General features: G+C 47.2%; 1 protein-coding gene across 1 annotated transcript in view; it reads left to right on the top strand.

Moving 5' to 3' along the window:
- LOC119446596 (sodium/hydrogen exchanger 3-like) overlaps positions 1-12,699 on the top strand; it is a 411,172-nt gene that overhangs the window by 282,673 nt on the left and 115,800 nt on the right. Inside the window, 1 exon segment of the mRNA XM_049664238.1 lies at positions 2,384-2,683. Coding sequence (XP_049520195.1) covers positions 2,384-2,683 — 300 coding nt within the window.

Raw genomic sequence — 12,699 nt, 5'->3', positions numbered from 1 at the left:
TCGGTGCGAGTGAGTGTCAGTACAGATGTGAGTGCGAACTTAAACAAATATCCAAATGGTGTGAGTAGAGCACGGTTATTGGCTGTGTCAGTCCCGTTGGTCGAGATGTTCGCTCATCATGGGGGGCACTGACTCACACTCATTCCTGGGGCACAAATGTGAATGCGGGTCAGTGGGCGGTGAATGTCGACAGGTTTGAGATTGAAACACTGGTCCAAGACGGTGGCGTCTTTTGATGAATGTGTCAGACCGCGGAATAACGCAAAAGCGGACAACTCACCATATTGCTTCTCACGCTCGGCTCCCATAGTGACCCATATCTAATCTTATCACCTTCCCCCTCTCTTTAAATGGATCTTAAGTCATTTCTTTACATCTTTGATGCCACCAGATATACGTATACTTCCTAACCGAGGCACGTAAGTATTTTTAATAGCTTTACTTGCTGTATCATATATAGTTACATGACCTTTATGTAGAAAAATTTATCCTTCTCTTAGGCAGCACTTAATTATTCTGCGTGGGCGAAACTTCGTAAATACGTTTTGCCTTCTTTTTAGCGCTTCTCAGTGGATTCTCCTGCGTTCATTACCTCTTATAATATTTATCTCGCGTTTATGATACAAGCGTACTCGTCTGCAACGATCCTGAGACAGGAATGAACGCCTAAACTATATAGTCTAGATCGTGCTGCAAAAAATAAAAATGCGTCTCTCGGGAAAAAGGAGCAACGACCACTGCCTTGTATTCTTTTTATTTATTTATTTATTTATTTATTTATTTATTTATTTATTTATTTATTTATTTATTTATTTATTTATTTATTTATTTATTTATTTATTTATTTATTTATTTATTTATTTATTTATTTATTTATTTATTTAACCTCAAGGCCTTACAGCATTTTAAAGGGGAGGTGCGCAGAAGAATATTTACAATTGTTGTAAAGAGCGCTTTACAGAAAAAACAGAAAACCACAACAGTGCCGTCATCTTGTGGCAGGCGAACAGCATGACATTTATTGTGATTTTTTATTATGTTGAAAAAGAAAAAAAATTAGCTCTTGCTCCTAAACTATATATATATATATATATATATATATTATATATATATATATATATATATATCAGCCTCACAATTTTCATCGCCGGCCTTTCTAAATTACAGCACGAATGCTTCTGCCAGAGATCTTAGTTTGCCCCAGTTCTACATTATGCTACTCCATTGTATGCCCGCAAACTTCCTAATCTCATCAATCTGTCTAATCTTTCACAGCCCTCCACTGCGTTTCGCTTCCCTTAGCGTTTCTTCCGTTACTACGAAAGACCATTAGTTGTAAGCTCCATCCATTACGGTATATTCCCCGCTCGATTTCTCTCGCTTAATCTCAACTAAAACTTCAGCTACCCGCATGTGTCCGGTATAAAATCCGTGCTCCTGCTTTCCTATTTTATAACCTTATGGCTGTTGTTTTCCGTTCCATTCCCCCCAGTACGAAGTCCTTAACTTTCTTTCAACCCAGAAGTTGGTATTAGGAAACAACAGTGATCATTATGTTTCTCGAGGATATCATTAATCCGCCGTTCACCGCTTGCGAGTGCCCGGCACATGAACTTCGACCTTTTTCTTCTTTTCTCTTTTTTTTTTCTTTTTCTTTCTTTTTTTATTTTTGCCTGCTGATGTTTTTCTTATGATATGGGTCTCCCGACGCAGCTTGTCCTAGACAGACGTTCCACATATTCAAAGGCCTGACCAGCAGTTACGTACATTGTTTCGTCACCAGTACATTCTTTATTTAGTGCTCATTTAGTGCCTTAGTTCGTCGGCTATACAGAAGGCATCAAAGGGTTAAACGCACTCTTCTGAACTGAGTTGTAAATTCAAGCCGGTGCCTGTTCACGTGAGTAGAAGAAAGTGTGAGCGACTGGTGCTTTTTATAACTTTCTTCCTATTAAACTTAACCTCTCGACTCGAGGACAGTTCGGTAAATGGCGGGAAGTGTATGGCAATGCCAACCGCGTCTTTCCTACCTTGGTCTCTTTTTCCGCAACACTTCCGCGCTCCCCTATGCAAGTTATAACTATGTTATCTTGTTGTATGCTGAAATGTGTCCTGTATAATGCTGTTACTGTATAATTTCCTCGTATGTTTTTTTCTCCTCTGCCTGTGTGCAAATGGCACGTGGTGCGGAGGGCCTCGTCAGGTGACTCGTGACGTCACCTTTAGCCTCAGCACCTGCAGCACAATCACGTATTCATGCACTGTCAAATAAACGCGCTGTCATTGTCAATTTAGCCGAGGTATGTGTCGCACGTTGCGAGCGTCCGGCTCGGACGTGTCTCGATGGACGTAGTCGTCGTCACCGTGCGTGTGTTTGTGGCAGGTGACCGGCCGGGCCAGCCGGCCGACCTGTGGTCTTCGGGTCGAGACGAGCCCCTGGCGACGGCGGTGGGGTCCTCGCACCGCTCGCCGCCCTCGCACGGCTCCGACGAGGTGGTCGGCGCCCCCGCGCACCAGGCGGGCGTCGGCGAGCCGGACCGCGCGGTCCAGTGCGCCGCCGAGCGCGAGCACGAGCACTCCGAGGGCCACCACGGCGTGACGGTGGCCAGCATCAGGTGGAACTTCGTCAGCGTGCCCTTCGTGTTCACTGTCTTCATCATACTCGCCGGCTTCACCAAAATCGGTAAGAGCGAGGGTCGATGATGATGATGATCTTGATGATGATGATGATGATGATGATGATGATGATGATCTTGAACTGTGTCACGTTTACCCAGGCTGTAGGATAGCCTCAAGGCACTGTCGGGCGACAGATGAAAACCTAAAGTTAAGACGAATCATGTGTCATTTTTTAAACGTGCAATCGATGCCATTTCAGCAAGGAAAATGCCTCACAATGATAATAATGCGGCCAGGAACTTAGCCATTACCCGACGCGTTAGCTTAATTTAGTGGCTATGATGTGGCGCGGCTGAGCTTTTGAGGTTGCGGGTGGGATCCCGGCCGCGGCGTCATTTTGATGGGGACGGAATGTGAAAACACTCTTGTACCATGCATTGGGTGCATGTTCAGGAACCCCCCCCCCTGGTGGTCAGAATTAGTCCGCAGTCCTTCACTGTAGCTTGCCTCATAATCAGGGCGTGATTGTACACGTAAAACTCAACTTTTTTTTTAATTCGCATTTGGCTGAACACGGAGGCTCCGTCTATACGTTCCTGCGCAGCTACCGTCAGCGTTAAGCAGATATTGACGCTAGCGTACGTTCGCGAGATGGGGATAGGTTCACGTAAAAATGAAACGTGGCTTCAAACCGATCCCTGTATATCACTATATTTATAATTTGATATGCAAACACAAAGTGAGTGCCGTACAAAAAGAAATGTAATAGGTCGAAACAGCGGTCTCTAAACTGCAAACACAGGAGGCGCACAATAGCTGCCTGCCTGCTCTATAGGGAAAACGACGACATCAAAACATTAGCAGGGCGAACAACCATTCAAATAACGAGAGGTAAGTGCAAAAATAAATAAGGAAAGGCAGTAACGTATTGCGTACACTGCGGCACTGTTTCCAAGAGATGCCAATTGCGCAAGCGTGCTTTAAGAAGGATTTCACTGCACCGAAAGCAGGACGGCGCTACAAAGGAAAACCATACGGGTTTCTGAGAAAACAGGCGCCGCAGTTGAAGAAAACTTCCCGGACCGGAGAAACCTGAACTGTAAAGCTTTTTTTTTTTTCTAAGAAACCCTAAAGAGCTTTATTTGCATAGCTCCGTACACTTATTTCACGCAGTGTGCACCTACCCCTTGTTATGCGTATATTTATCTTTGTTCGTACCAAATGCGTTTGTATTGTCGGGATGGGATAACCTTTCGCATGGTTATATTATTCATACATTTGTCTCTCGGTGTCGTAGTGTTGATTACGTGTGGGCGCACACCAAAGGCACATGTATCAACGCGGTCTCTGCGCGCGCAACTAGGGTAGCTTGTTCCCTGGCCTGGCAAAGCTGAAGTGGTTACTGGAGGCCGCTCACGGCGCGCTGTAAAGAACGCCAACGGCATAAACCTGCGTTGTCTGTCGCGTTCGTGGCCTGCGTACGTCTAGTTCTAACTTACTTGCGGAAAACGTCATCCATGGGCCCGTAATGTCGTCTGGTTCCTACGATAAGACTTGCAGATGAGGATTTCCTATGCATAAATATAAATCTAGAATATATATAATGAAGCGGCGGCATTTTTCAATGTGGGATAAGAAATTATAAAGATGAGACGTGTGTGTGTGTGTGTGTGTGTGTGTGTGTGTGTGTGTGTGTGTGTGTGTGTGTGTGTGTGTGTGTGTGTGTGTGTGTGTGTGTGTGTGTGTGTGTGTGTGTGTGTGTGCGTGCGTGCGTGCGTGCGTGCGTGCGTGCGTGCGTGCGTGCGTGCGTGCGTGCGTGCGTGCGTGCGTGCGTGCGTGCGGGAGTGCGTGCGGGAGTGTGTGTGTGTGTGTGTGTGTGTGTGTGTGTGTGTGTGTGTGTGTGTGTGTGTGTGTGTGTGTGTGTGTGTGTGTGTGTGTGTGTGTGTGTGTGTGTGTGTGTGTGTGTGTGTGTGTTCGTATAGATACGTATATTTGCAGTGCGCTTAAGCTACCTATGAAGGTACCTTAAGCGGGGACTGTCAATCATATTTTAGTCGGTTCTTGCTTCGTGGGTCTGTTACTGGCTGCGTTGATCGGCAGCGATGATCGAATGCAGAAGTAAAGTTAGATGTAGGCCAGATGGACGAGAAATGTTTTTTTTTTAAGTAACCGTTTATAGATAAACACATGACAGGCAAACAAATGCATTACGACTTCTGTAGTAGTGAAAACAGTGTCTCACTCTTCGAGTGTCTCAAAGAAAGTTCTACTGTCTCAAAAAAGAAATCAGCCTTCCTGACTGCAGCCCATACCCACGTGCAGCATATTGTCCCGATTGATATATGTTAAACCAATTAAAGGGAAAAAGGTGGTAGCGTCATTGGTCCGTCCCACAGGCGCAATTGCCACTGAGATTCAGAATTTTGGTACACCACAACCCACAGGGCTGGGATTAACTGTCGAAAGTAAATATATTGGAAAATAAAACGATCTTCTCGCTTTCTACAAACACGTTTCGCTTTCCCATTCCCACGTAGTCAGTCACGGCCGCCGTCGACGAGAAACGCTACGCCCTGCAACATTAATTTCTAAGCCATCATTCAACACCTCGGCGGCGTGTCTAGCCAGCGAAGAATGCTGGAGGCGACGGGTGCTGCAACCCTGCGTACCCCAGTCCCACTCGAGGTTCGTCAGCGGTGAGAAATTATCACTGTCGACGGCATCCCAGCTCGGTGGTTACAAGACAGCGTACTATCCTCCCCGTCCGTCCCGCGCCTCCACGGCGTACACTGTGATTCGTCACTTGACGCGTCGCGGGCTTCCTCCGAAACTCAAAAACAAAAAGGAAACACAAGCGGTTGCCGCCCGGACACGTAGGGCAGTTGACCCCTGCCCTGCACGCATCACACGTGGGGATACTCGCAACGCCGTGAAGAGAGAGAAACATTTATGTCAGATAGGTGGAGAGGCCGGCCTGAGTGACCTTACTCTGGCCTGCTACGCAACGCTAGGAAATGGGTTAGGGGGAGCGACAGAGATAGGATGCGAATAGGATGGAGGGTGGTATGTAGAAGTTCATGATGAGATCTGCACAGTATACTATTTCTGTGCAGCGCACACGCTTCCGAGTATATGCGTCTTCGTGGGCAAGGCTCGAGGCTAGTTCAGCGTAGCCAGGATGTCGACTATAGCGATCCCATGGAAGTATACCAAGCAGGAATGCGGCTTTACACTGCCTTTGCCTAAATAGTTAGATGAGGCTAGAGTGTGGCTGCTTGGTAACATAGTTTTCGGAACAGAACTGTTGTGAAACAACTGATCTTTTCTTTTCTTTTTTTTTTTGCCTATGCAGCCATGCGCGAATAGGCAGTTGTTTGGCGAATAAATTAGCGCAACGGGCAAGTGGAGAGCTATGTACCCTCTTGCGAATTATCCTCTCTCGCGATCCGGTTCAGCTTACTATGGAGGACTGGCTGGGACCTCGACCATGATGCCATCCTGAGATCGAGCGAAACGAGTGCATTCTGACAAAGTCCCCACCTCCCTCCACGGAGGCCTTGCGCTTCTCCCCTTTTTCAGTAAAGCACTTTCAATCAATCGATCAATTAATCCGAAAAGCATAATTACGTGTAGAAGGCACAAAGCCAAGGGTGTCACAAAATGCATGTAGCATCTGCATTGACTTTGATACGCCATCACTCGAGTGTGATCGAAAGGGTCCGTGTGACAGGGGTGCTACACACAACTGGAGTACCTGGCGCAGAGCCCCTCTGAAGCGCATATTATGCACAATAGTGAGGTATCTGAGGAAGTCACCTGCGAATTCAGTTATTGTCCTCGTGCACACACCAGCCGCGTTACGAGCAACGCGAGCATTGTCAGACTGCGTACGGTTGGATGCTGCTTCAAACAGGTGCTGCCATGTCTCCGTTGTAAGAACATGCGAATCATTATGCAGGGAAGCCAACTTATTAATTGCGGGACTGGGGTTCGCGGATTGCATACACACCTCAAGCAAGTCTCTCGCCAACTTCTTAGCATCAATGCGGGTGCTTGATTAAATGTCATCTCGGCACCGCCTTGGACGTCACAACAAGGTGTCGCAATGCACGTGGCGTAGTTGGGGAAGTCACTAGTCCTTCGGAGAAAGAGACATGGAGCTGAGAGTGTTTTGTGGGCGACAGCGCACGCCGTGTTCTCGCTCACTGGCGAGCTCGTTAGTCCGTCATTTCCCTCTCTCTCTTTCTCGTTAGTCCGTGGCGCGCGTCGCCATGCTAACCGTGTTAGCCGCAAAGCGGCGAAGCAGCTTTGACGACTGCAATTCATCAGACGCTTTGCTGAGAGAAGAGAGAGAGAAAAAAAAAAAGAAGAAGACGAATGCCACGTTAACGCTTGATGAAAGCGTCTCGTCTGCTTTCTTTCATTGTTTCAGTGAACGAAAGCGCCGTTCGCTTGAAGCTTAGATATTGATTGCTTTGACGGCCTTGAAGAATATTGCTTCCTTGAGGTCGGCGGAGACGCCCAGAATGTCAGGAACGGAAGAAGCTCTTACCTTGCTTTGTTGACGCTGTATCCCGCTGCGTAACGTAACTTTTCTTTCCGTAACACTCTGTTTCCTCGTATCATCCAAAGCTCTGAGAGGGCTGCTTCTAGAAGCAACGTGCCTAGCGCAATCCGAAATAATAGCATTCAAACGTAGACCTTACATTGTTCCACCGCGGTAATTCACTAGCGAGGACGCCTTCAATCCTTTAACTATTGGACGTCTATAGTGTCGACACTTGCACGACAGCGTCCGTTTAGTGTGCTGCTCGCAGTCAGGCGGACCTGTGATCGATGGTATTCAATATAAGTTGTAGGGACAGTGTGGCTTGCTTTCGAAGTCCACCCTTGGCGAAGAGCAGTTCGTTGCTATGAGTGCTGCCCTTCTTGTGCCGTTATTGTTGGAACGCTTTGCTTTCCTGACACCCGTCATGCGAACGTGCTTTGTAACAAGTTTTTTTGTTGTTTTTTTTCGTCCACGTAGGACTCGTCGGTGGCGTTAAAATTTTTGTGATAATGCTGACTACGACGACGACGACGATGATGATGATGATGATGATGCATGTTAGCGCCGCAACAAAGAGACAACGCACATGGAAGAAGGCGGGAAAAGCTTGGAAAAGCTCCCGTCCCGTCCCCTTCTATGTGTTTTTATTTTTATATCGTGCGAACATTTATTCATCTACTTGTAACCGACTCGCCTAGCAACAAAATTTGATGGTGACAATCATTTTAGTTCAGCTTGTTCTTATGTGGCTTATTTTTAACATTTTCGTTACGTAAAAAGTCACATCTGGCAGACTAATTTTACACGCCCTGCTTCGGCTTCAGATTTGTAGTGAGCGGTTCCAACCCGATTAGAACTATATACAGAACTTTAACCATCTCAGTGGAACGGAAGAGGAATTGAGAGCGTATGTCTGCACGAGAGGGGAATACTGCGCTCCTATAGCTAACGCATCAACTCGCACGCGAGTTTTCGTTCTCAGAATCTTTTAATCCCTTCTTGTTGAGCCGCACACTTAGCAGATGCTAACGACTAATAGGAAGGCAAGAAATTAAGTTTAAGAAAACAAACGATAAAGTTGGCGAGGGTAGTGAGACTTGAAGAAAGGGAGAGGTTCATAGTTCAGCGAAATTGCTGCGTCCTCTCTCTTGGGCCCAGCGCGGGTCCTTCCCGAGAGAGCAAAACGATTTACTTAACCTTTGATTGATAACCACGCCATGGGCCGACAGGGGGCCTACCTCACGCCTGCCGCGCACGCATGCGCATACGCGTGCACAAAGGGGGAGGGGGGGGGGGGGGGAAGAAGCGAAGCTGCACCGTGTTTTCCCGTTTTTTCTGCTTTGGAAGCGCGTTGCCACAGGCGCCGAGCGCCTTAAGTGAGTCGTCAGCTCTGCCGCCCTAATCCTATAGCTTTTCCTCCCACCACCTCCCTCGGACTCACTTAGCGCTCGCGGCGGTGCTGACCAACACGAAATATTTATGGCAGTTTGGAGACGCGCGGCGGACAACAGAAGAGACAGAGAGAGAGAGAGAGAGAGAAAAAAGATGTAAAACAATGGAGGCTTACTTCTCTAAACGCCCGTCGAAACTCTGGGGCCCACTTTTCTGGGCGCCCTGCCGCGTAATACGGTCGCGCCGGGGGCCTGCGTGGTTGCTTGTTCTTTGAAAGTCCACGCGTAGCGCCTGTTCAATTCCACGCCTTATGGAAAAGCGTTATGGGAGCGCTTCTTGGCTCGCCGGTCTCGCTTTTACACTTACGCTCGCTTACTTCGCCTTTGGTGTGGCTTTGGCTTTTTGTTCGTCTTGTACTTGGGTAAGTCAGCATTTTCGTCTAGAGCAAGACGCTTTATTTGAGTGTGCGAACTCAACTGCCGAGTTATTATGCAGTTCTTACAAAACGTGAAACGAAGAATTCTCTCCCGTACCTTTTGCCGAAAGAAATGTCTCCCTCAACTACTTCAAAAGAGGGGGCGGGATGGGAAGGTCGTATGGGGGTTTGCTAAGTGACCCTTTATGTGGTGCCGTTTGCATGTGCTTTAGAGTGCAGTATGTTTGCTTATTCGTCGCCCCCTTCAACCCCACACACTTTGTGTGTGTGTGTGTTTTCGTTTCTTTCTCGGGGAGCAGTTTCGCTTTAAGCCACGATAACTTCAGAGTGACTATGTAAATTTCAGCTTGCGCATTCTGTTGCCCTTTCTCCTTTCGTGCAAGAATAAAAGAGAAAAGTCGGACGTTGCAATCAATATTTGCTACCAGCTACGTCGAACGAATCCACCAAGGTTTTCTTTTCTTTTTTTTTCTATTACTTTTGGCCGTATGACTCGCGTACAGTAGGCGTCAAAATTTTACAAACCGCGGGACCTCCGAAAAACTCGTTTCCGCAGCCTGGACACAGAGCGTGGTATTTGTATTTCCAGCTTCTACCAGTATATATGGGAACAACATAGTGTTGTACGGTTCTACTGGCCACGGTCACGAGCTCGGAAATTAAAACTTTTTTTTTTATCAGAAGACCACCTCTGAGCCGTCCAGTGAGCCGAGGAAGCCGCCCGAGCCCAAGGGCTCGCGGCCGAAGCCGAGGCCGGGGCTGGGGCCCTCCCCGAATTAACTTCGCAAGACACTCGATAAAGTTGTTCAATGAATCAAATCAGCTTTCCGTACACTTTTGAAGCCCACTCTACGTACGCGGCTGGTTTTTATAAATGTATATCGGACGCGTGCACGTACGGGAAGTCTTCCACTCGCACAGGAGCGTTACTATATTACTATAGTACTACTTACACTTCTGTGTCCCTTCAATGCGTCCTAATGGCACGCCTTAACGAAACTTCAACAGAATTCTGCACGATAGAGATGAGTGAGATCAGCAGGACATGTTTATTTGTATTTATTTTTGTATCTATAACTAAAATGTGTGCTTTGTATGTATGCATGTATGTATGCAAACATGTATGCACCGCTGTAACCACCGCAAACATGTATGCAGATCGCACGTGTACATATTTAACTAGATACGCTAGCATCGCCATCTGTAACTCCCTTTCGTTTTCTGTCACCATACCCTTCCCTACCCAGAATAAGAGGCCCGAGAGAATGCTCTTCCAGCCGATGTTTCCATGCTCTTCCTTCTCTCTAACTCATGCTACAGCGGTTAGGTTGCCACACGCCGATGCATTTGACTTATACGGACATTTTTGTGCGCACTAACACGAGGCGACCACCGTATAGGAGCCCGTCAACTGCAGCGGATGAGGTCACTGAAGTCCGAAGTTCCTCACTTTCGGTTAAATAGCTCGGACTTAGGTTAAATAGCTCACATGGTCGACCTTTCCTTCGGTTGCTGTCTGCTTGCTGTTTGTAGACTAGTATTATCCTTGTTTTCTTTGCCGAGTCTGCGTATTCATTGCTCGCTCGAGCATTTGTATGTTCTTAAAATGCCTCACCGGCGAGCAACGCGAGGAAGCGGAAAACGCTTAGTGTATAGATCGAACGTCCATCGTGCACGTTGCATGGGAAAAAGCGATCGCTACACCTATTACTGCAGCTACGGAAAGGCCGTAGTCTCGATTCTTTCGAGTTCTTTTGTCTCAACGTCTGGGCCCCGGAAGCTACCACGTAGCACTGCGACACGACCATCGCTCATTCTCTTCTTCATTTTTCGCTTATTTGTCTCCTTTCACCGGTGCCAGCTGCAGAGGGCATCGCTTGACGGATGGGGAATGGAGTCTTCGGGAGTGAAGCAAACATAGCGGTGTGTTTCCGAGCGAAGAACGCGAGCCGCCCATTTGGGCAGGTAAAGGAAAGGGAAGGAAAACACAAAAGATGAGAGAGAGAGAGAGAGAGAGAGAGAGAGAGAGAGACGCACGCATTCTGCCGCGCTCGATCGCGTGACCCGGCCGCATGCCGCTGGCGTGCCGGTGCCTTTTCTCGTGCTTCGGTTTTTCTTTTCGTTCGTTCTTTTTCTTTTTCGTCCTCGATCGTTATACGTTTCCGCGTTTTTATCTTCAGTTTTGTTCGATCTCCTTGCATAAGGTGAGGCTGCGCCGCGCTTCGCCCGGTGGCGTTCTGTTGTGTGCCGAAGGCGGTGGCCGGAATCGAACCTCGCTGAAAAGCTCTCTTAAAGCCGCGCAGGGTTGCGGAATCTAAAATAGGCGTAATCCAATTTGAAAGTCCAATACGTAAAGCGCTTGACGCGTGAAAACAGTTCGCGATACGTTGGCGTTACAGCTACTTTACCTCGCGTCGTCGTAGTTGGCCAGCCCGTTTGTATAAGGTGCCGCTGAATTTCGAACAAAAACTTCTTTTTTTTTATGTGTGTGCCAGCAGCTCTCGACAATGCACGGTATTTCTGAGACGGACTGTAACATCTCTATCATCTTAGAACGACCTGTTTTCAATATAACGACATATTGCGACGCGAAGGCACAATCACAGAGAAGACGCAGAGACTCACCGAGCGAGTGTCTCAATCACACAGAGAGTGGGACGTGAGGCTATGTGTCTTCTATGTGATTGTGCCTTCGCGCTACAATATGCCGTTATGTAAACACCAACCAACTAAACAAGTCCTTCAACTTCCAACCGTTGTCCCTGTGCTGCTGAGCAAGTTACAGCTACCTAATCTTGCTAGAACTACGATGATTTCTAGCCTCCGAAAGGTCGCGGGGCTGCCTCGCGATATCAGGCTCACAAAGCTGTACCGCAGAATTGTTCTCAACCATGGGACTTGACTCTCGCGTTTAATACTCGTTCTCTGCGAGTCTGCGTGTGATGGAAGGGGTTGTGACGTGCCTTCCTCTTCTTTGTACCTTTATCTTTTTTTTTTGTTCTATCTGAGGGGTGTTTAAATACATGTAGGTTTATATCAATAGCACTATTGATACTACTACTACTAACTATAACATCTTCACGTTAAAGTGTGTGCACTGCGGACTGAATCACGCCCTGTGGTCTCACATACGGGCACATGCCTGTACCACCTGTTCTTTATTATCTGTATGGACGCGACTCTCGACGCAGTGCTCAGTGCTTGCGCAACAGTGTTGCTAACTTAGCTAGAAAGTCGCTAAATTTGGCAGGTGTTTGTATTCTTAACGACAACATCGCTTTTTCGGAGTCCTAGCGACTGATATCGTGACTTTTTTTTTTTTTTTCGTGTGTGTGTGAAGTAAATAGCCACCAAGTTTGTCTTGGTTAAATTCCTCAAGGGGCTTTGGCTAAATTCAATGATTCGGCCCCCGACTTGACCTAAAAAAGGATGTGTGCGCCTCCATTTGTCCGTGTTTCTAAAGACACGCCGGAAAGCTTATCAGTGAGCTGTCTGGGTACGCCAAAGCTTCTTTCCTAGACAAAACCTAATATTTAGATCTAATATACCACCTTAAAGAAACGAGAGCTCTTTTCCATTTTGACGTTCCAATGGATGACTTGCCACTGTAGCATGTAAATTGAAGATAAATATTAAAGGAAATATGGAAGACGTCTAGGATCCATTTAGACGAAAAGAAAAAAAAAAGACAAGGAAAGACAAA

The sequence above is a fragment of the Dermacentor silvarum genome, chromosome 3 (assembly GCF_013339745.2).
Source record: "Dermacentor silvarum isolate Dsil-2018 chromosome 3, BIME_Dsil_1.4, whole genome shotgun sequence".
NCBI classification, from domain to species: domain Eukaryota; kingdom Metazoa; phylum Arthropoda; class Arachnida; order Ixodida; family Ixodidae; genus Dermacentor; species Dermacentor silvarum.
Note: the sequence above shows the minus strand (reverse complement) of the source record. Positions and strands in the feature narration are given on the sequence as shown.